General features: G+C 36.4%; 1 protein-coding gene across 3 annotated transcripts in view; it reads right to left on the bottom strand.

Annotated features, from left to right (window-relative positions):
• The window catches only part of IL1RAPL2 (interleukin 1 receptor accessory protein like 2), a 1,158,042-nt gene that overhangs the window by 34,801 nt on the left and 1,098,018 nt on the right, over positions 1-25,223 (bottom strand). For all 3 annotated transcript variants that reach the window (XM_078065458.1, XM_078065459.1, XM_078065457.1), the window contains one exon: positions 21,187-21,316. In XM_078065458.1, coding sequence (XP_077921584.1) covers positions 21,187-21,316 — 130 coding nt within the window. The remainder of the gene's footprint in view (positions 1-21,186; positions 21,317-25,223) is intronic.

The raw sequence follows: 25,223 nt of genomic DNA on the forward strand, positions 1-25,223 counted from the left end.
CTAGCTCTGGGCTAGACATTTGGTGTAAGATAAATATAAACATTAAAAGACAAGGTCCCTGGGGTGCCTGGGTGGCTCGGTCAGTTAAGTGTTCGATTCTTGATTTCGGATCAGGTCATGATCTCAGAGTCGTGAGATTGAGCCCTGCACTGGGCTCTGTGCTGGGTGTGGAACTTGCTTAAGATTCTCTCTCTCCCTCTGCCCCTCCTCCTCAGCTCTTGTGTGTGTGTGCGTGCTCTCTCTCTAAAACAAAAACAAAAACAAAAACAAAAACAAAAACAAACAAACAAACAAAAAACAGGTCCCTGCTCCCAGTAAGCATTAAAATTTAAAAAAGAGAAAAGATCTACAAAGTTGAAAAAATATACACATAATGATGTAAAGAAGAGTGGTACAGTCATGCTTACAACAGCTTTCAAAGACGGGAGAGACTATTTTGACTAAATTAACTGGAAAAGGCTTGAGAAGAGTCTGCCTAGACAAAAAGAATAAGGGAGTGTTTTCTAGGATGGAAGATAAGAACAGGTTTTTGCAGAATATGTGAAAGAAAGACACTAAAGAGGCTGGCTTTGGAATGGAGGATACAAATGAGAGGATCTTGGGAGATACTTCAAGTAACTTCAGAAGCATTTTATTCCAAGGATTAACACTGAAGGCAAGTTATATGCAACAGCAAACACCAGAAAAAATAGAAAATAATAAGTTCAGGTGACAGAAATTACCACCTTCAAAAGTTTTATTTAGTCAAGACCTATTCTTAAAAACTAGTACTAAAAAAAGCTTGGAAGTTGTCATTCTCATCCTTACAATAAGAAAAACAGCTGAAGAAAATTAAAATTAACAATTATTAGATCCATCAGAGAGTTGAGGTCACAGGGTAAACTCCTGCCCCAGAAACTTCAGACAGGCAAATACTGAGAATCACAGTATAGTGGAAGCAGAAACCAAGGAGCAAGAGCCAGTACAGATAGAAACAAACTATAACTGATAAGTCACTGTAGGGCCACTACACACTACCAGAGAGTTTAAAAACTCCATTAGATCTAATCTTTGGGGTACTCCATATTTTCAAGAGGTTTGCTTCTAGGAGCACTACCAGGGTCTTAGGGTGAAGATCACAGAAAAGTTTCCCTATGTTTCTGTCAGGGAATTAAAAAAAAACAACTATCTTGAAATGAGCCCAGAGCACTCCCTTCTTAACAAAGGCCTGCCCTGAAAGGAAACTCTTGTATCAGAGCCTAAACTACTTGGATTTTACCAAACCTAACCTTCCTGAGGGAAGGGAAATACAATACCCAACTCCAGCCCCCTCAAACTTTCCTGTCTCACTTAAAAAGAGGAGGAAAGCTGAGAAGAAGTTGTGAAGGTCATAGTTCAGAGTCACAGGCTCACTAAAAGACTGAGATTTTATCATAGGATTATAGAATGCTTACCACCACATCAATCAGGCTCCTGTATGATAACAAGGGCTTTCAGCTGAAAGAACTGCAAAGCTCAGACCCTATTTAAGAAGGAGTCTCTAGGAAAACACAAAGAAAACAGTGGAGACATAAACAAGTACATTATAGGAAATTTTAGCTTCTTACACCTACAACTAGAGCAAACACTAAACCCAGCCTAACAACATAAACATAAAATCTCACACTAAAAGCCTATTTACTTCAGTTCCTCTTACCTGATACATAATATGTGGTTTTCAAAAACAACAAAAAGTTACCAAAAAAAAGTTAAAAAGCAAAAAAAAAAAGAAAAAAAAAAACCAATAACCCCCCCCCAAAAAAACCCCAAAGAAACAAAAACCCAAAGAATGCAGTCTGAAGAGACAAAACACGCATCAGAACCATATTCAGATATGGCAGAGATTTTGGAATGATCAAACTGGGAATGCAAAATAACTATGTTTAATATGTTAAGGGATTCAATGGGAAAAGTGAACAATATATATCAATAGATGGGTAATGTAACCAGAGAGATGGAAACTAAGAAAGAATCAAAAGAAAATGCTAGAAATAAAAACACAGTAACAGTAATAGAAATAAAGAATGCTTTTCATGGGCTCATCAGTAGACTGGACAGAGGTGAAGAAAGAATTAGTGATCTTGAAGATACATCAATAGAAATCTCCTAAACTGAAATGTAAAGAGTAAAAGGTCTGGAAAAATGGAATAAAATATGAAACTCCCAAAGGATAATTACAAAAAGGGTAAGACACATGTAATGGAAATACCAAAATGAGAAGAAAGAAAGGAATAATTAGAAATATTTAAAGTATTAGAGCTGACAATTTTCCAAAGTTAAAGACTCCAAACCACAGATTGTAGGAAGCTAAGAGAATACCAAGCATAATTAATACTAAAAAATGTACACATTGATATATCATATTCTAACTGCAGAAAATCAAAACAAAGAGAAAATCTTGAAATAATCCGGAGGAAATAAAAGTACCTATACAAGAACAAGAATAAGAAATACATCAGATTTGGGAAAAAAAGATGGCGGAGGAGTAAGGGACCCTATTCCAACCAGTACCCGGAATTGAGCTGGATATCTACCAGACCACTCTGAACACCCAAGAAATCAGCCTGAGATGTAAGAAGATAGATCTGGATCTCTACAAACAGAATATCACAGGCAGTGGTTTTGAGGTATGAAGCAGGGAGCAGTGATTCCACGGGCAGATATCAGAAGATAAATGGAAGGGGGAGGGAGCCATGGGGATCTTACACCCCTGGTGAGCAATAGCCTCCCACAATGGGGACAGGGCACAGACCGGTAGTGATGGGGAAAGGACTTTAGGGCAGCCCTCCGGACTGAAACCTGGAGTGGCAAGGCTGCGCGTGCAACCTGGGGGTGGTTGGCAGTTTTAGAAGCACAAAGGGCAGAGACATGACCCCGTGCCCCGACCTGGAGGTGAGGACTGGGAGCGCTGCTGAGGGGTGCACAACCCAGGATGCTGCAGTTTATAACAGTACAGACAGAAACGGAGATAGTGTAGCCAGGAGGCTCAGTGAAGAGCAGACTGCAATCTCTCTGCTCTGAGGCAGAGGGTTGGAAATGCTCTCTTCTTCTCTGACTCTTGGAAGAGAGGCAGAAAGCCACCAGAGAAAGCCACCAGAGAACAAAAGCCCCCAAACACCGGTTTTCACTGAGCCCAGTCCCACCCACAGGGGGCAGGGCAACTCTGCCCAAACAGGGTTGCCTGACTGACAGCGTGGCAGGCCCCTCCCCCAGAAGACAGGCTGGGAGAACAAGAGGCTGACAACCCTAAGGTCCTTATAAAACAGGTGCATCTTGCTTGCATTGTGGTCAATAATTTGGACTCTGTACATTCCCTTAACAAACCCTCAACACAATGACTAGGAGGAAGAACCCCCAAAATAGGAAAGACTCAGAGACTGTGACTTCTGCCACAGATTTACAAATGGATACAGATATAACCAAGATGTCGGAAATGGACTTCAGGGTAGCAGTTATAAAGACAATAACTAGAATGGAGAAATCGATTAATGACAACATAGAGTCTCTAAGGGCAAAAATGGAAGCTGAACTGGCAGAATTTAAAAATGCTATCAATGAGATCCAATCTAATCTAGATAATCTAACAGCTAGGGTAAGCGAGGCAGAAGAATGAATTAGTGATCTAGAAGACCAACTGATAGAAAAGAAGGAAAAAGAGGAAGCCAGGGAGAAACAACTCAAAATCCATGAAAACAGAATCAGAGAAATAAGTGACAGCATGAAACGTTCCAATGTCAGAATTGTTGGGTCCCTGAGGGGGTGGAGAGAGAGAGAGGACTAGAAGATATATTTGAGCAAATTGCAGCTGAGAACTTCCCTAATCTGGGGAATGAAACAAACATTTGTGTCCTAGAGGCAAAGAGGACCCCTCCCAAGATCAAGGAAAACAGGCCAACGCCCTGGCATGTAATAGTAAAACTCGCAAACCTTAGAAACAACGAAACCATCTTAAGGGCAGGTAGGGGGAAGAGATTCCTTACGTACAGAGGGAGGAACATCAGAATAACATCAGACCTATCCACAGAGACCTGGCAAGCCAGAAAGGTCTGGCAAGACATATTCAGGGTACTAAACGAGAAGAACATGCAGCCAAGAATACTTTATCTGGCAAGGCTGTCATTTAGAATGGATGGAGAGATGCAGAGATTCCAAGAACAGCAGAAACTGAAAGAATATGTGACCACTAACTTGGCCCTGCAAGAAATATTAAGGGGGGGGTTATAAAAGCAGAAAGACCCCAAGAGTGATGTACAACAGAAATTTACAGGGACAATCTATAAAAACAAGGTCTTCACAGGCAACATGATGACAATAAACTCATATCTTTCAATAATCTCTCTCAACATGAATGGCCTAAATGCTCCCATAAAATGGCATAGAATTGCAGATTGGATAAAAAGACAGGACCCATCCATATGCTGTCTGCAAGAGACTCATTTTGAACCTAAAGATACATCCAGACTGAAAGTGAAGGGATGGAGATCCATCTTCCATGCCAACGGACCTCAAAAGAAAGCTGGGCTAGCAATTCTTATATCAGACAAATTAGATTTTAAACTAAAGACTGTAGTTAGAGACACAAAAGGACACTATATCATTCTTAAAGGGTTTATCCAACAGGAAGATCTAACAATTGTAAATATCTATGCCCCCAACATGGGAGCAGCCATCTACATCAGCCAACTGTTAACCAAAATAAAGAGTCATATTGATAACAATACGTTAATTGTAAGAGACCTCAATACTCCACTCTCAGCAATAGACAGATCATCTAAGCAGAAAATCAACAAAGAAACAAGAGCTTTGAATGACAATTGGACCAAGTGGACCTCATAGATATATACAGAACATTCCACCCTAAAACAACAGAATACTCATTCTTCTCGAGTGCACATGGAACTTTCTCCAGAATAGACCACATAGTGGGTCACAAATCAGGTCTTAACTGATACCAAAAGACTGAGATTATTCCCTGCATATTCTCAGACCATAATGCTTTAAATCTGGAACTCAATCACAAGAAAAAAATTGGAATAAATTCAAACACTGGAAGCTAAAGACCACTCTGCTCAAGAATGTTTGGGTCAACCAAGAAATCAAAGAAGATCTTAAACAATTCATGGAAACCAATGAGAACGAAAACACATCAGTCCAAAACCTATGGGATACTGAAAGGTGGTCCTAAGGGGGAAATACATAGCCACCCAAGCCTCACTCAAAAAAATAGAAAAATCCCGAATTCACCAACTAACTCTACACCTTAAAGAACTAGAGAAAAAGCAACAAACGATGCCTAAGTCACGCATTAGAAGAGAAATACTTAAGATTAGAGCAGAGATCAATGAATTAGAAACCAGAAACACAGATCAGATCAACGAAACTAGAAGTTGGTTCTTTGAAAGAATTAATAAGATCAATAAACCACTGGCCAGACTTATCCAAAAGAAAAGAGAAAGGACCCAAATTAATAAAATTATGAATGAAAGGGGAGAGATCATGACTAACACCAAAGAAATAGAAACAATTATTAGAAATTATTATCAACAACTATATGCCAATAAACTGAGCAATCTGGATGAAGTGGATGCCTTCCTGGAAATCTATAAACTACCAAGACTGAAACAGGAAGAAATTGACAACCTGAATAGGCCAATAACCAGTAACGAGATCAAAGCAGTGATCAAAAATATCCCAAAAAACAAGAGTCCATGGCCTGATGGATTCCCTGGGGAATTCTACCAAACATTCAAAGAAGAAATAATACCTATTCTACTGAAGCTGTTTCAAAATAGAAACAGAAGGAAAACTTCCAAACTCAGTCTATGAGGCCAGCATTACTTTAATCCCCAAACCAGGCAAAGACCCTATTAAAAAGGAGAATTTCAGACTGATATCCTTGATGAATATGGGTTCAAAAATCCTCAACAAAATCCTAGCTAATAGGATCTGACAATACATTAAAAGGATCATCCACCACAACCAAGTGGGATTTATTCCCGGGATGCAAGCGTGGTTCAACATTCTCAAATCAATCAATGTGATAGAACACATTAATAAGAGGAGAGAGAAGAACCCTATGGTCCTTTCAATTGATGCAGAAAAAACATTTGACAAAATACAGTATCCTTTCCTGATTAAAACTCTAGAGTAGAGGGTTAGAGGGAACATTCCTCAAGTTCATAAAATCCATCTATGAAAAACCCACAGCAAATATCACCCTCAATGGGGAAAAGGTGAGAGCCTTTCCCTTAAGATCAGGAACACGTCCAGGATGCCCACTCTTGTCACTATTGTTCAACATAGTACTAGAAGTCCTAGCAACAGCAATCAGACAAGAAAAAGAAATAAACGTTATTCAAATTGGCAAAGAAGAAGTCAAACTCTTTCTCTTTGCAGATGATATGTTACTTTATGTGGAAAACCCAAAAGACTCCACCCCCAAATTACTAGGACTCATACAGCAATTCAGTAATGTGACAGGATACAAAATCAATGCACAGAAATCAGTTGCTTTCTTATACACTAACAATGCAACTGTAGAAAGAGAAATTAGAGAAACGATTCCATTTACAATAGCACCAAAAACCATAAGATACCTCGGAATAAACCTAACCAAAGATGTAAAGGATCTATACTCTAGGGACTACAGAACACTCATGAAAGAAATTGAAGAAGGGGCGCCTGGGTGGCTCAGTTGGTTAAGCGACTGCCTTCAGCTCAGGTCGTGATCCTGGAGTCCCGGGATCAAGTCCCGCATCAGGCTCCCTGCTCAGCAGGGAGTCTGATTCTCCCTCTTCCCTCCCCCCTCTCATGTGTTCTCTCTCTCTTTCTCTCACTCATTCTCTCTCTCTCAAATAAATAAATAAAATCTTTAAAAAAAAATTAAAAAATAAAAAATAAAAAAAAAGAAATTGAAGATGACACAAAAAGATGGAAAAATATTCCATGCTCATGGATCGGAAGAATAAACATTGTTAAAATGTCTATGCTACCCAGAGCAATCTATACCTTCAAAGCCATCCCGATCAAAATTCCAATGACATTTTTCAAACAGCTGGAACAAACAATCCTAAAATTTGTATGGAATCAGAAAAGACCCCAAATCACCAAGAAAATGTTGAAAAAGAAAAACAAAGCTGGGGGCACCATGTTGCCCGATTTCAAGCCAAATTTCAAAACAGTGATCACCAAGACAGCATGGTATTGTTACAAAAACAGACATATAGACCAATGGAACAGAACAGAGAGCCCAGATTTGGACCCTCAACTCCATGGTCAAATAATCTTCGACAAGGCAAGAAAAAATATGCAATGGAAAAAAGACAGTCTCTTCAATAAATGGTGCTGGGAAAATCAGACAGCCACATGCAGAGGAATGAAACTCGCCATTCTCTAACACCATACACAAAGATAAACTCAAAATGGATGAAAGACCTCAATGTGAAACAGGAATCCATCAAAATCCTAGGGGAGAACATAGGCAATAACCTCTTTGACATCGGCCACAGCAACTTCTTTCAAGATACATCTCCAAAGGCAAGTGAAACCAAAGCAAAAATGAACTTTGGGACTTCATCAAGATGAAAAGCTTCTGCACAGCAAAGGAAACAGTCAACAAAACAAAGAGGCAACCCACAGAATGGGAGAAGATATTTGCAAATGACACTACAGACAAAGGGCTGATATCCAAGAGTTATAAAGAACTTCTCAAACTCAACACCCAAAAAACAAATAATCAAGTCAAAAAATGGGCAGAAGACATGAACAGACACTTCTCAAAGAAGACATACAAATGGCCAACAGACACATGAAAAAAATGTTCAACATCATTAGCCATCAGGGAAATTCAAATCACAACCACACTGAGATACCACCTTACACCAGTTAGAATGGCAAAAATGGACAGGGCAAGAAACAACAAATGTTGGAGAGGTTGTAGAGAAAGGGGAACCCTCTTACACTGTTGGTGGGAATGCAAGTTGGACAGCCACTTTGGAAAACAGTGTGGAAGTTCCTCAAAAAATTAAAAATAGAGCTACCCTATGACCCAGCAATTGCACTCCTGGGTATTTACCCCAAAGGCACAGATGTAGTGAAAAGAAGGGCCCTATGCACCCCAATGTTCATAGCAGCAATGTCCACAATAGCCAAACTGTGGAAAGAGGCGAGATGTCCATCAACAGATGAATTGATAAAGAAGATGGGGTCTATATATACAATGGAATATTACTCAGCCATCAGAGAGAATGAATACCAAACTTTTGCATCAACATGGATGAGATTGGAGGAGATTATGGGAAGTGAAATAAGTCAAACAGAGAAAGTCGATTATCATACGGTTTCACTTATTTGTGGAACATAAGGAATAGCATGGAGGACATTAGGAGAAGGAAAGGAAAAATGAAGGGGGGAATCGGAGGGGGAGACGAACAGTGAGAGACTATGGACTTCGAGAAACAAACTGAGGATTTTAGAGGTGAGGGGGGTGGGGGGATGGGTTAGCCCAGTGATGGGTATTAAGGAGGGCATGTACTGCATGGAGCACTGGCTGTTATATGAAAGCAATGAATCATGAAACACTACATCAGAAACTAATGATGTATGGTGACTAACATAACATAATAAAATAAAATTAAATTAACAATAAGAAATACATGAGATTTATCTTTAGAAACCATGCAAGCAAGAAAAGTACAGTGAAATATTTGAAGCGTTGAAAAAAACAACCACCAACCTAAAACACTGTATCCATCTAAATTATTCATTAAAGAAAGAGAAATAGAGTTTCTTAGGCAAAAACTGAAGGAACTTGTTGCCAGTAAACCTGTCTTGCAAGCAGTGTTAAAAGTTCTTCAGAAAAAATGAAAATGATATAGGTCAGAAATTTGGATCTATATAATGAAAGGAGTGTTAGAGAAGAAATAAGTGAAGATAAAATATTTTGTTTTTTTCTATTCATGATTTATCTAACATGTCACATTTTGTTTAGAACAATAATAGAAAATAGCAGTTATAGCAAAAATAAGTTCAGAGGATCTATTATACAGCATGGTTACTATAGTTAATAATATGGTATTGTATACATGAAAGTTGTTTGGAGTAGATCTTAGACTTTCTCACCTCATTTAAAAAAAGAGTTAATTATGTTAACAGTGTGAGCTGATGGATGTGTTAATTATCTTGATCTTGATAATCATTCTACAATATATATGTATATCAAATCACATTGTACACTTTAAATATATACAATTATATTTGTGGATCATTTTAATAAAGTTAAAAATGTGAAAACAATAACATCAATGTATTTGGTGATTATAGTTTATGGATAAGTGAAATTAATGACTGTTTTAAGGTACCTGCACTACATGTGAAGCAGTATAGTATTATTTGAAAGTGGACTTAGATTAGTTATAAATATATATTGCAAACTGTAGGCCTACCGCTAAATTTTGTAAGAGTACAATTGATATGCTAAGAGACAAGCGAAAATAAAAGCACATAAAATGTTCAAATAAAACCAGAGAAGGCACAAAAAGGAAATTAAGCAAATAATACCATCCATTGGCAACAAAAATAATAAAGTACTTAGGAATAAACTTAACCAAAGAGGTGAATGATGTGTATAGTGAAAATTATAAAATGGTGATGAAAGAAATTGAAGAAAACACAGATAAATGGAAAGACATCTGTATTCATATATTGGAAGAATTAATATTGTTAAAATGTCTAAACCATCCAGAGTGGTCTATAGATTCAGTGTAACCCCTATCAAAATCCCAGTGGCATTTTTTTATAGAAATAGTAAAAATATCTTAAAATATATGGAACCATAAAAGACTCCAAATAGCTAAAACAATCTTGAACAGGAAGAGCAAAACTGGAGGGATTGCAATTCCTGATTTCAAATTATATCACAAAGCTACAGTAACCAAAACAGTATGGATTAGTATAAAAATAAAAATATAGACAGAACAGTATAGGGCACTGAGAAATAAATCCACAACCCATAGTCAACAGATCTTCAAAAAGCATGTCAAAAATACAGAATGGGGAACGGATAGTCTCTTCGGTAGGTAGTATTGGAAAAACTTTATATCCACATACAGAAGAATAAAATTGGAACCGTATCTCACATCATATACAAAAATTAATCCAAAAAGGATTAAAGAGAAACATAAAATGTGAAACCATAAAACTACTAGAAGAAAACATAGGGAAAAACTTTTTGACATTGGTCTAGGCAATGATTTTTTTTTTTTTGTATAAGATACCAAAAGCACAGGAAAGAAAAGCAAAACAAACAACAAACAAAAAAGAAAGACAAGTGCATCAAACTAAAAAGTTTCTAAAATACCATATCATCTCCTTTATATGTGGAATCTAAAAAAAGAAAAAAAAACACAAGCTCATAGATACAAAGACCAAATTGGTGGAGAGGCAGAGGGTTGAAGGGTGGGCGAAATGAGTGAAGGGAATTAAAAGGTACAAATTTCCAATTACAATATACATAAGTGATGGGGATGTAATGTACAGCATGGCAACTACAGTTAATAATACTGTGTTATATATTTGAAAGTTGCTAATAGAGTAATTCTTAAAATTGCTCATTATAAGAAAAAAATTTGTATGTATGGTGACAAATGTAACTGGACTTATCGTGGTGATCATTTTGCAATATATACAAATATAAAATCATTAGGTTGTACACATGAAACTAATATAATGTATGTCAATTATATTTCTATCAAAAAAGAGAGTGGAAGGGGCACCTGGGTAGCTCAGTTGGAAAAGCACCTGACTCTTGATTTCAGCTCAGGTCATGGTCTTATGGTTGTGAAATGGAGCCCCACATTGGGCTATGCACTGGACGTGGAGCCTGCTTAAGGAGGGGGGTGGGGGCATGGGTTAGCCCGGTGATGGGTATTAAAGAAGGCACGTATTGAATGGAGCACTGGGTGTTATACACAAACAATGCATCATGGAACACTGCATCAAAAACTAATGATGTAATGTATGGTGATTAACATAACATAATAAAATAAAATTAACAATAAAAGTCACCTAGAGAATGCTAGTCAAAGGTGATAGTTATATACCAGTACCTAGCACTGCATAATTGTTTGAGAAATATTTATTCACCCAAAGATGGACACAGGTTGTTTCTGTATCTTGGCTATTATTAATAATGCTGCAATAAGCATGAAGGTGCATATATCTTTTTGAATTAGTGTTTTTATTTTCTTTGGATAGATACCCAGTAGGAATTGCTGGATAATATGGTAGTTCTATTTTTAATTTTTTGAGGAACCTCCATACTGTTTTCCACAGTGGCTGCACCAGTTTGCATTCCCACCAACAGTGCACAAGGGTTCCTTTTCTCCACATGCCTGCCAACACTTGTTATTTCTTGTCTTTTTGATACTAGCCATTCTTAGAGGTGTACTGTGATATCTCATTGTGGTTTTAATTTACCTTTCTTTGAAGATTAGTGATGCTGAGTATCTTTTCATGTGCCCTTTGGCCATTAGTATGTCTTCTTTGGAGAAATGTCCTTTCAAATCCTCTGCCTATTTTTAAATAGGATTATTGTGTTTTTTTGTTATTGAATTGTATACATTTTTAAAATATATTTTGGATATTTAAAAACAAAAAGATTCTCTCTCTCCCTCTCCTCTTTCCCCTCCCTCCCGCTCTTTCTCTGGAAAAAAAAAAGAGAGTGAAACGGTAACTTAGGGAATAGGAGAAAATATTTGCAAACTATATATCTTATAAGGGGTTAAAACCCAAAACACATAAGGAACTCTTACAACTCAATATAAAAACAAAACAAAACAAATAACCTTATTAAAAGTGGGCAAAAGACCTGAATAAATATTTCTCCAAAGAAGACATATAAATGGCCAATGGGTATATAAAAAGTTGCTCATCTTCACTATCATCAGGGAAATGCAAATCAAAATCAAAATGAGATATCATCTCCCACCTGTTAGAATGGCTATTATCAGAAAGACAAAAGATGAAAATTGCTGGCTAGGATACGGATAAAAGGGAACCCTGTCCACTGTCGGTTGGAATAAAATTGGTTGCAGTCGCTATGGACATCAATCCAGATATTCCTCAAAAAATTAAAAATAAAACTACCATATGACCCAGCAATCCCACTTCTGGGTATATATGCAAAGGAAACGAAATAAAGATCTCAGGTATTTTCACTCTCATGTTCATTGCAGCATTATATAATAGCCAAGATACGGAAACAGCCTGTGTCCATCAATGGAGGAATGGTTTAAAAAAATGTAGTTTATATATACAATGAAATATTATTCAGTCTTAAAAAATAAGGAAACTTTGCCATTTGCAACAACATAAGGGAATCTGAAGAATAGTATGCAAAGCGAAATAAGTCAGAAAATGAAATATACTATATGATATGATATCATTTATATGTGAAATCTAAAAATACCAAACTCATAGTAACAGAATAGAATGGTGGTTACCCAGAGATGGAGGAAGAAATGAGGAGATGCTGGTCATTCAGGTATATAATGAGTAAGTTCTAGAGACCTAATATACAGCATGATGACTATAGTTAGTAATAAGTTTACTGTATACTTGAAATTTGCTAAGAGAGTAAATATCAAGTGTTTTCACCACACACACACACAAAACTGGTAAGTATGTATGGTGGTGGATAAGTTAATAGCTTGATTATGGTTTAACTTGATTTGTAATGTATACGTATACCAAAACATTATGTTGTATATCTTAAATACACACAATTTTTATATTTATACCTCAACAAAGCTGGAAAATTTTAAAAATCTAGCATGAAATAAAGTGAAGAGATTTGATTCCCCCAAAATAAAATAAAATAAAATATCTAATTCCAATTACTATTCATCCTAAATGGTCCCTTAAACCAAACTGAGCCCTCTTATGATGTCTAGGTATCTTGCACAGTCTCTGGGTTATTATTATAAGTATGAGTAATCATTGTCCAGGAATGATGATTGAGAATATCAAGAATAGGAGTATGCTTCTAAAAAGCTCTTAAACAAATTCTTTCTTTTAATGTCATTTTTAAAGTACCTATTAAAGCCTTATTAGTGACCAGGATCAAACCTATAGTCTGACAAAATCAGACTTATTGACTGAATGCATTGTAGGTGGGACACTTCAAAATAACTGTGGATCATTCCTCAATTGAAGGTAGGAAGAAAGCATCTTTTGTAATGTTTGGATTTCCACTGAATGATTTTGAGTAGAGTCTAGGGAAGCCCTGATAAATTCTGGATTGGTTGGGATTTTTAAGGTAGGATTGGGAGAAGGGAGGATTGACTAGGGGTTGAGAACTGTCATGAGGCAAGGATGGCTTAGCAATTGGGTATTCCCAGTAATATATGAAAATAGAAAAGTAGTTGTGGGGCATCACTGGTAAGAAAGCAGTAGTCACTCAAAAGAGGTGGGGGTCGTTATGGCATTTTACAATTGCTGCATGACCTTGGGAGAAAAAGTGTTTTCTGTTAACTTTGCAGCTGGCTTTATCTGTCTGTCCTCCCAGGCTGATTAATAGCAGGACTGCTTATTCTCAGTTCAGACTGATTTTCACTCTTTCAGTCCCGGGCAAGTTTTGACTCTGCATCCTAAATGTGGTGTACAACAAACCATTCTGGGCAACTGAAGATTCTTGCTAGTTGTGTTTTGATGAATTCAGTCTAGCTCCACTGGAACAGTAAACAAACTGCCCAGGGACAGCTCTTCCTCAATCTCTAAACCAATTTTTTTTATTCTGTAAAATAAAGTGATACTCTTTTTTCCCACTTATTTATTTATTTATTTATTTATTTTTAAATTTTATTTTATTTTATTATGTTATGTTAGTCACCATACAATACATCATTAGTTTTTGATGTAGTGATCCACGATTCATTGTTTTCGTGTAACAAGCAGTGCTCCATGCAGTACGTGCCCTCCTTAATACCCATCACCAGGCTGACCCATCCCCCCAACCCCCTCCCCTCTAGAACCCTCAGTTTGTTTCTAAGAGTCCATAGTCTCTCACGGTTTGTCTCCCCCTCCAATTTCCGCCCCCCTTCATTTTTCCTTTCCTTCTCCTAATGTCCTCCATGCTATTCCTTATGTTCCACAAATAAGTGAAACCATATGATAATTGACTTTCTCTGCTTGACTTATTTCACTTAGCATAATCTCCTCCAGTCCCATCCATATTGATGTAAAAGTTGGGTATTCATCCTTTCTGATGGCTGAGTAATATTCCATTGTATATATGGACTACATCGATACTCTTTATCTCAGATGACTATCATGAAAATCCCAATGTTATTAAGGATGCCAAAATGCTTTTGTAATTTACTGTGTAGTAAAAAAAATGAAGAGGATTTATTATTAATTATTATTATTATTATTTGCTAATTATAGATTCTTGTCTAGAGTAGCTTATAATATAAGATATTATATTTGATACTGGACATCTAGAGTCTGCTCAGTAAAAGAAGAGATATAACAAATATGTTAGGTAGGCTTTAAATATTTTATGTATAGGTCAAGGCTAAGATCCACTGTGGAACTACAACTGTGAAGAGGAGTCATCACTCCTCTAAAATTCATCCTTCAGATAACTGGCAATTAAGATTGCTCCTAGGTAAAACTATGCTGCTTATGAAGTTTACATTTCCACTGAAGCCTCCTCATGACTTACAAAATCTACATTCACATATGGGTCATAAGATTTGAAACTTATTTAAATCAAAGGCAAAGTGATTGATCAGTGTTCCTTATTCCAATGAGATGAGCTGAGAATGGAGGAAAAGGAGAGACGGGGTGTGTGTGTGTGTGTGTGTGTGTGTGTGTGTGTGTGTGTGTGTGTTAGCTCAATTTGAGGAAGGCCAGAGCAGATGGAGTGCTTCAAAGCACTGAAAAAGTATGATGGGAGGTTGCCAAAACAGAGCACATATTTTGCCTCGGGCTGCTTGGGACTTCAATAGTTTATACTTGGGAGACAAACTATGTATTCACAGCTCCATATTTTTTTTAATCGATTAGTTATTAAAAGGTTACTTTGCATCTTTAATATAGGGTTGCTTTATTTCAAGAATAAAATCTTTTCGTACCTGTACCACATTCCCTTCTTTGTTAAAAGCATTTTACTCATTCAAGGAAAGGATGTTAAGGCGAACAGATGGAAACAGAAGGCCAGAAAGTGGTGGAAGTAGGAGTGAAGAAAACAAAACTAAAACCAAACAAAGCCCGTATACAACTTGTAGCCTTTCAGGAATTGAAAGTAAATAAAATTTTTGCATTTTAAGAAGCTTGTTTGAAAAACCTTAAGATAAATTGAATATGTTTTTCAGCTCAAAAATTACAAAAGATTTGGTAAACGTTTTGTGGTATTGCCTAAGGGGAAAAACAGATATTGATAGGAAGATTTGTAAAGTGAGATTTATAATCAAAAATTACTCTCCATTGGAGCAAAGCAATTGCATCGAAATTCATGCAGTCTCCTTTTACAATCAGATGCAATTAATTCTGCAGGCAAGCTTAGAAACTATTTTTATTGTTGTTGTTTAATAGGGTGAGTTCAATTTCTCTGACATTTTTTACTAGGACTGTTGAATACATACCTCACTAGCAAATTATTTTATTTTTTTAATTCTCAAGACTCTGATAATATTAATTAAAAGTAAGTTCTGTAAAGACATGGAACTGGATTGGCCTTTTGAGAATGCTCACACCCAAAGACTACTACTCCTTTTCATGAACTCTTTTATGCCAGTTTGCAAATTCTTCCCACTGAGCTTTAATAGAGGGACAGAAATTAGGATGTCCTTTCCTAATGATGATTTCCAGTGGGTCTCTTCCCAATGATTATTTGACTTCTCTGAATAGACATGGTAGAGCTTATAGAGAGCAGCTCGTTGAAATGACTTTAAACTGGTAGAAGACAATAACCAAATTTGCACAATTGCAGCTTATGCTATGGCACATACCAAATTCCTTTGACATCCCTACAGATGACATCTTCTGGGGTCACTGGAAAATCTGGGATGCAGTTGTATGAGATAGGGTGGGAGTTGTGAATGGTACTACATTTGGGTTCAGATTTCCTTAAGGCTCAGTCTCTTAGCAACATCAGAGAATTGGGAGGGCTATGCCAATTTCTGCTAAAGGGACATAAAGGAGAATCTGTATGCCCAGAGTGCAGTCTGAGTGCTTTGACAACAGGTTGCAAGTCAGGAGATGCAAGGAGCCACTGTGGTCAAAGTAACCCAGAGAGAGAGAAAAAAAATAACCCAGACAGCAAACAAATGATAACTCCAAAACCCTCCTCAGGATTTGATCAAATATACTAGTCAAGCTGCCGGGGGACTGCTTTGTACAGAAGTTGCATTTACTGTAGTCTGAGTGACATTATTTCAGCAAGCCTTTGGTAAATACCCAAGCTTTTTCCCTAGGTAGGCTTCTTTTTTTCCCCCCAAAGTTCTCTATTCCTCAGGGGCAATAGTAAGAGAAAAAAAAAGTTGCAACACATACTTCTAGGATCAAGCCGCTGCCCAGGAAATTGAGAACCTAGGCAGTTGGCCAGTCCTCCTGCCAGATACAGTGCCTCTGTGGCAGGTTCTCCACAAGTCAACTGCTTGGGAGCAATTTATTTACATCCCCACTTCTTAGATCTCTGGGGCAGTGCACTTCTGACATGCATGCACAACATAAGAGCTATGATTCAACTAAAATTGAAACAAATACAATACCCTGAGGGAGAACCATGCAACCAGAAGGAAATTTTGTTTCCAGAAATGCTTTCCAGAGGAATCCTCAACTTACATTTTCAGCATTCTACCATCAGAACTGTTCTCTTTGGAGAAAATGTGTGGGCTATGAAAGAATGCAGATCTTCTCTTGGTTGAACTAATGGTATGATTAGTATTTTTTAAATAAACTACCAGATTTGTTCCAATCTGCCATGCTGTGTAAAAATCTTATATACTTTCTTTCAAGGACATTGGTTTTGAAGGCTAGAAGACAGAATCTAGTAAGTAACTCCTGTGTTAACATAAATGGCCATATCCTGAAAGAATTCCTGCACCCACACAAGCTCTCAAATAGATCAAGATCACATAATTAATATTACAAAATTGCTGACTACGTGTTTATCTTGGCTAGAAAACCCTGCCTCTTTGTTTATACTTCTCTGAAGGTATCTCTAGTTAGCTAGAAGGGTTTTGTAAAATTTTCAAAACAAGTTCCATGTTACTTTCCTCCACTGCAAATATAGACATGTATCCTTTTTTTACGGGGAGGGTTGGGGAGAGTGGAGAAAGAGGATGTAACAAAATCGAATAAACAATGGCATTTTGCAAGTCCTGAAATGTTGACTTCCTATGGTACTAAATGTTGGTTCATTTGTACCTAATAAAGTAGCTTGGACTAGACTGAACTATTTCATATATGTATGCTTTTTCTCTCACCATTCTAACCATTTGCTGTTAGAGAGCAGCAGTGGTGCCTAACTTTTCTTTTGTAAAATGGTGTAACCACTTCAGAATATAGTTTGGCAGATTCTTAAAAAGTTAAATAATCCTGGAGAAAAAAAGAGTAGTAGGTAAAAGCTAATGAAATTTGAATAAAATATAGACTTCAGTTAATGATAATATATCAATTTTGGCTCATTAATTGTAATAGTAACTAAGATATTAATAACAGGGAAAACTGGGTATGAGGTATGTAGAAACTCTCTATACTATCTGCTATGGACTCAATGTTTGTAGCTCCCCCCAAAACAAACATTCATATATTGAAATTTTAACTTTTAATGTGATGGTATTAAGAGGTGGGGCTTTTTGGGAGGTGATTAGGTCATGAGAGAGGAGCCCTAATGAATGGGATTAGTGTCCTTACAAAAGAAACTCTGGAGAGTTTTCTTGCCTTTTCCATCATGCGAGGACATGTGAGGGTATAGAGAGAAGATGACCATCTGTGAATGAGGAAGTAGGCTCTCATCAGACATTAAATCTGCTGGTGCCTTATCTTGAACTTTCTAGTCTCCAGAACCATAAGAAATAAATATTTGTTGTTTAAGTCACCTAGTCTATGGAATTTTTGTGTTAGCAGCCCAAGCAGACTAAGACCTTATCTTCACAATTTTTCTGTAAATCTAAAGTTATTCTAAAAATTGCTTTTAAAACAGAGCTAAAAATGAACTAATAAACTTAAATGTACACTTACTATATAATTCAACCATTCCATGTCTTGGTATTTACTCAAGAAAAAAAAGGAAATATATGGGCATGCAAAGATGCATAAGTGAATGTTCATAGCAGCTTTATCTGGAATAGCCCATAAACTGCAAACAACCCAAATATCCTTCAAGAAGTGACCAGACTGTTTATATCCATATAATGGAATACTACTCAGCAATAAAAAGAATGAACTGTTGCTACATTTAACAAGATGGATGAATCTCAAAATAATTGTGTTAACTGAAATAATCCAGATTAAAAAAATGTACTGCATTATTATATTTATATACAATTCTAGAAAATGCAAACCGATTTATAGTGACAGATCAATGTTGTGGAAGTAGGGCAGGAGGGATTACAAAAGAGAAACTTGTGGGCGATTTATATGTTCATTATTTTGATTATGGTGATAGTTTCATAGGTGGATACACATATCAGCCCTTACAATTTGTATGGTTTAAATTGTGTGTTGTTTACTGTATGTCAATTATACCTCCATTAAATCTATTTATTTAGAACAATCCAGTCATACACAAGAGAGATAATTATCTTAGGTTCATATAACTACTACCCTTGATCATTAAACATAGTTCTGAGCTTTTTGGTAGTGGAAATTTTGCTACCGTGTACCATTGTACCTACCACTTGTCCTTTGGTGGTCAGTTTCTTTTTTTGAAAAATAAAGAGTAATCCTTAAAGTCTTTTATAGGAAAATACATTGAGAATAATTCTAAACATGTATCTTCTAAAATAACTTAAAGGAAATTCAGTTGCATTAATTTCATAAACCTTAACTTGAAATTTGCTAATAAAGTGTTAGTAATTAGGAAACTTAAACTTAAAATGGGAATTAAGAGCTAAGAATTATTTATAAATACCATTATTTTTCTGAACATCTGTTGTGAGCCAGGCAATTGATTGGAAGTTTTTTTGAACAGCTTTATTGAGATATAATTTACATACAATATAATTCATCCATTTAAAATGTACAATTCACTGTTTTTTAGTATATTCTCAGATTTGTGCAACCATTGGCACAGTCAATTTTGTAACATTTTCATCACCTCAAAATGAAGCTTCAGACTGCTTAATGGGTACAGGGTTTTGGGGTGATGAAAATTTTCTGGAACTAGATAGTGGTTGTGGTTGCACAACATTGTGAATGAACTAAGTGTCACTAAATCGGACACTTTAAAACAGTGCATTTTATGTTATATTGTTTCCACCTCACCCCTAAAAAATCACCCATATACTTTAAGTCTTTACCCTTATCCCTCCATCCCCCCAGCCCTAAGCAACCACTAATCTACTTTCTGTCTTTATAGATTTGCCTATTCTAGACATTTCATATAAATGAAAGCATATAGTATGTAGGTTTTTTTCCCGCCCACTGGCTTCTTTCACGGAGTATGTTTTCGAGGTTCATCCATGTTGTAGTGCATATCAGTACATTATTCATTCTTTTCTATGCCTGAATAAGATTTCATTGTATGAATATACCACATTTTATTTATCCATTCATCAGTTGATAGACATTTAGGTTATTTCTACATTTTGTCTATTATGAATAATGCTGCAATGAACAAGTATAAGTTTTTGTGTGGGTGTATGTTTTGATTTTTCTTGATTACATACCTAGGAGGGGAATTGTTGATAACTATACACTTAATGATTTGAGGAACTGCCAGACTGTTATCCAAAGTGGCTGCACCATTTTACACTCCCACCAGCAGTGTATGAGGATTCCAATTTCTCCACATCCAAGCCTACACTTGTTATAATCTTTCTGATTATAGCCAGCCTAGTGAGTATAAAGTGTTATCACAGGGTTTTAATTTGCATTTCCCCGATGACAAATGACTAACTCAGATACCTTTCATGTACTTTTTCCTAGAAATAAGCTCATATAGTCAATATTATGCATAGGCTCTCAGAGGGTTCATGGATCCTCAAAATTATGATCCTCTGGAGTAGAGTTACTGGGTGGACACATGAGGAAAAACTGTCATGGTAGTTATAATAAATTATATTTAATCATAGAAAATCATATAAAGTGTACTTGTTTCTTTTGCACTGCTATATATTTAATAAAAAGTAAAAGAATGCATTTTAACATTAGTTGCACTGAAATATTGGATTGGCTTCCACTAAAAGATTCTTAATGGGGGTGGAAGGAGAAGGGTCCCAACTCCTATTGGAATGAAAAATGTACACTATATATCACCACCTCTGAAATCAAAGGGCAATCCCATAGTCTGGTTGAGGTAGGAAAAATTACTTATTCTTTATTTGTACAAATGACATTGTATTAAATAGGATTAGAAAACCAATAGAATAGATGTCTATGTACCACGAATGTATCTGTGACAGGAGAGTGAAAAGATGTATAGGGTGGTGCTAACTTGAAACTCACTTTCAGGATGAGCAGTGGGTACTGGGAAAAATAAACACTATTCAACAAGAGTCAACAGTTATTTTGGCAAGTAGTAGCTTACTACTGTCACTGTGGCTTTACACCTATGACATATGAACGTTGTCTGTTCCTAGGGAGTAAATAAGCATTTGCCCAGTGGTCTCAGGAGTCACCTACAAAGTTTGGATATTTGCTATGGCTGGATCGAGTAACAGTGGCCTAAGCTTTGGAAACTCAAAGGAATTTGCTTAAGCAGCTTTGAGGGGGTCATTACACTCCATGGTATATTTTTAGAACCTGAGAAAACCTCCTTATTAGGAGCTTACACATTTACATTTCTTAGGGAAGTCAGCCTCACTCTCTCCACCAGATCAGCTTTTAGAAAATGGAATGATTTGGAGTTGCAATTAAAATCCCAGGCAGAAGCTCTTCTAGGATGTTCCATTGCTTAACTGCAAAGAGAGCAAAGAAAAATAACCAATTCAAGTTCTGTACCTTATTTCACCTTCTCTAATGTGCCCTGCCAGTTCTTCAATAAACTTCTCCCCTTTCATCCAGTAGATCATTGGCCCGGACTCTCCACTGAATCCAAAGAATGCTTTGCAAGGGATGTTCAGAGGCTTACCTGAGGATGACAGAGAAAAATAATTGAACAAATGGCCCCTGGTTATCACTGGGAGACAGAAAAGGACTGTTTAACATCCAAAGGAAAGCTCAGAGGTGACCCATTTTCAAGTCTTCTTCCAATCATCTTATCACTGCACATAAGAAAAAAAATTAGTCACAAGAGCTTCTGGGAAGTTTAAAAATTAAGATGTTATCAAAAATGAAAAAGTAAAGAAAATTAATCAGTTTTTAGAACTGCTTATTTTTACTGCCTCCCTTCTAGGAACTAACAGGAAGAAATCAAATGGAAACAATTCTCTTTTATTTTTCTTTTTTGAGAGTATTAATTACTGATTACTTGGACTTCCCTTTGAAGTTAACATTAATCAAAAGTATAAGTTAATTTTTATTGGTGAGAAAATAATAATAGACTATCCATTATTATTAAGATTGCATAGGGGAAATTTGTTTATTTTGATGATTATCATTCTAAGAAAAATTGGATAATGCAAATCAAAGGAAGAATTTTTAATTAAAAAATATTTATAGGGTGCCTGGGTGGCTCAGTCAGTTGAGCATCTGCCTTCAGTTCAGGTCATGATCCCAGGGTCCTGAGTCCCATGTCAGGCTCCTTGCTCAGCAGGGAGCCTGCTTCTATCTTCTGCCTGCTGCTCCCCCTGCTTGTGCTCTGTCTCTCTCACTCTGACAAATAGTCTTTAAAAAAATATTTATAAAAAGTACATGCAAGGAAAACAGTCTAAACATGCCTTTTATATTCTTGGAGTTATTTATAGTATTTAAACAATTCTAGGCAATACTGCAGCATTTTTTATTATTCATCTTTGTGATTATAGCTAAAAGCTTTAATTATAAATTTATCATCAAATATATAAGCAATTATTTTTTGCTGATATTGATTTTATTTTCTTCTTGTAAAGTAGATTAATAAGGGAAGAATAGTGTAAAGAGCACAGTCTAGACAATTCTCACAAAAGAATCCCCCATTCATAAATCATAATGTAGCCTATAATTTTCTCTATAACATGCATTTTTTGCCCTCATTGAAGCACCAGATAAAGAAATTTCAAAAATATTTTTCCTTGTAGAGTACATGGTGAATTTGTTCTCATAATCACATAATGTCTACAGTTCTCAAAATCACTACAGCTCACTACAGCTCTCATAATCACTTGTATATTGATCTTTCTATAGTGCAAATTTATATCTCAGCAAAATGACATGCTGTGGACCTTTGGGATCATTCAATTATGTCAAAGCCTTTGGTATCAATAGTCTGTCATAGATATCTAACACAGACCTGAAACAAGGTTATTCATTGTTGCTTTGAACATATGCTCTGTGATACAAGTTTATGTAAAAATGAAAGATAGTCTGGTAGAGTGGAATGCGCACAGGAGATTTGGATCCTGGTTTTGGATCTATCATGAAAAAGCAGATTATCTGGCCCTGGGCAGATAACCTAACTTTTTATAAACTAACTTTTATACATGTAATAAGGATGGTAATATTCAGGAAGCTCAGGTAAGACAGTGTTTACAAAAGTACTTGGTGAATTCAAAAGTCCTATCAAAAACAAAAAACAGAAAAAACCCACACAAAAAACAACAACAAAACAAAACAACAAGAAAAAAACAAAGCTCACAAAAATCCCATCCAAATTTAGCATGGTGGTGTTTTCCTTCTGAGGCTTGGTCTTCAAGAAGCCTAAATTTGAAGCATAATCTGATGTGGATAATAGGATAGATAAATGTTAATTTTGGCTCTGCCAATTTCATGTCCTTTTTAAATTTATGAGCTCCTATGTGGTAATAGCCTTCTCTATCAATGCTCTATAAATATTTCCTGGATTCTAAAGTAGGTGTGATTTATCCAAGCAGGCGCTGTGTTCTCTAAACCTGAACACAGGGTCTTTTCTATGCCTTATTGCTCTTCATTCCCATGAAATTGAAGGTATTAAGGGACATCAAACCAGATGGCAGAAAAATCCCAGAGACTGTGATAAACATTATTATAAATAATCCCAGTTCCTAAAACTACCAGTATATACATTTATACACATAAATTCTGGTTGTTATTCTTTTGGGCTATGTTGAAGAATATACCAAATAAAATACCTTTTAGTAATTCCTAGCATGTGGGTGCTAAGGTCTGGTTTGATTTTAATGAAGAAAGACAATTATAGTAATGTGCAAAAAGGGACTTCCTTGAGGTGGTCTATCAAAAATGACAGATTCTGCCCTTTCCTTTTGGCACTATACAATGGGTACTAAACATACACTTAATGATTTGAGGAACTGCCAGACTGTTATCCAAAGTGGCTGCACCATTTTACACTCCCACCAGCAGTGTATGACACTATACAATGGGTACTAAACATAGCAGCAATTTCTTCTGGAAATGTTTTCACTCTCCCATCAGACATGTTCTTGTTAAATAAATGCAAGAGACAGATATTTCAGAGGTCTAGTTTTTTATGCAAATGCTGCATAAATATCCTGAATATTCTTTTTTCAATGGCTAAAACAGGAAAACTAACCATCATATGCAATACTCTGAAGAGAGTACTCTGAAGAGAGAGTATGCAATACTCTGATTAGCTTTTGTGTCAGATAGTGAGACTCAATGTGTGCAAGGGTGTGGACACCTCCTCTTCCAAAAGGTATGTGAGGGATCTCTGCATTGATTAAGCAAATAACCTGAAATGAAATCAATCCAGGCTTTTCTAAATTATGGCTCATGTGCATGTGCAAACTCCAATCTACCATTTGCATCTGTTTACTACTGTATTGTCTTGCCTCTGGACATATTCAAAGTCATTCCCATGGTACTATACCCTACTAGTAGAGATGACCAGCTCGCATTTGTATCTAAAGGGCATAGTACAGTAGATTGAAGACTATCAAAATAAAAAGAACTTCATGAGTTTCTCAGTGTTTTATGCCATTCACAAGAGAATGGTTTTGTTTTTTAAATGATTTTATTCATTTATTTGACAGAGAGAGAGAGAGAGAGAGAGAGCACAGGCAGGGGGAGCAGCAGGCAGAGGGAGAGGGAGAAGCAGACTTCTCGCTGAGCAAGCAGCCCGACTTGCGGCTTGATCCCAGGACCCTGGGATCAATGACCTGAGCCGAAGGCAGATGCTTAACTGACTGAGCTACCCAGGTGCCCCTAGAGAATGGTTTTATTTTTATTTTTTTAAATTTTTATTGTTATGTTAATCACCATACATTACATCATTAGTTTTTGATGTAGTGTTCCATGATTCATTGTTTGTGCATAACACCCAGTGCTCCATGCAGAACATGCCCTCTTTAATACCTACCACCAGGCTAACCCATCCTCCCACCCCTCTCCCCTCTAGAACCCTCAGTTTGAGTCCATTGTCTCTCATGGTTCATCTCCCCCTCCGATTTCCCCCCCTTCATTCTTCCCCTCCTGCTATCTTCTTTTTTCTTTTTCTTAACATATATTGCATTATTTGTTTCAGAAGTACAGATCTGTGATTCAACAGTCTTGCACAATTCACAGTAGAGAATGGTTTTAGATAATCCTTTTAGGATTACTCTGTATTACTAACAATTTCTTTATCACTTTCTTAAGTCTAGACAAGCAACAAAACATGTTCATACAAAGAAATGTACATGAATGTTCCTAGCAGCTTTATTTGGAATAGCCAAAAACTGGAAATAGCCCAAATGTTCACCAACAGGTGAAGGGATAAACTCTGGTATATTCATACCACAAAATACTAATCAAGTGTGAAAAGGAATAAGTACTGATACACACCACTCATCCATTGATGGACACAGGTTGTTTCCATATCTTGACTATTTTAAACAATGCTTTAATGAACATGAGAGTGCAGATATCTTTTCGAGGTAGTTTTTTTTTTTTTTTTAATACCC

The sequence above is a fragment of the Halichoerus grypus genome, chromosome X (genome assembly GCF_964656455.1).
Source record: "Halichoerus grypus chromosome X, mHalGry1.hap1.1, whole genome shotgun sequence".
NCBI lineage: Eukaryota > Metazoa > Chordata > Mammalia > Carnivora > Phocidae > Halichoerus > Halichoerus grypus.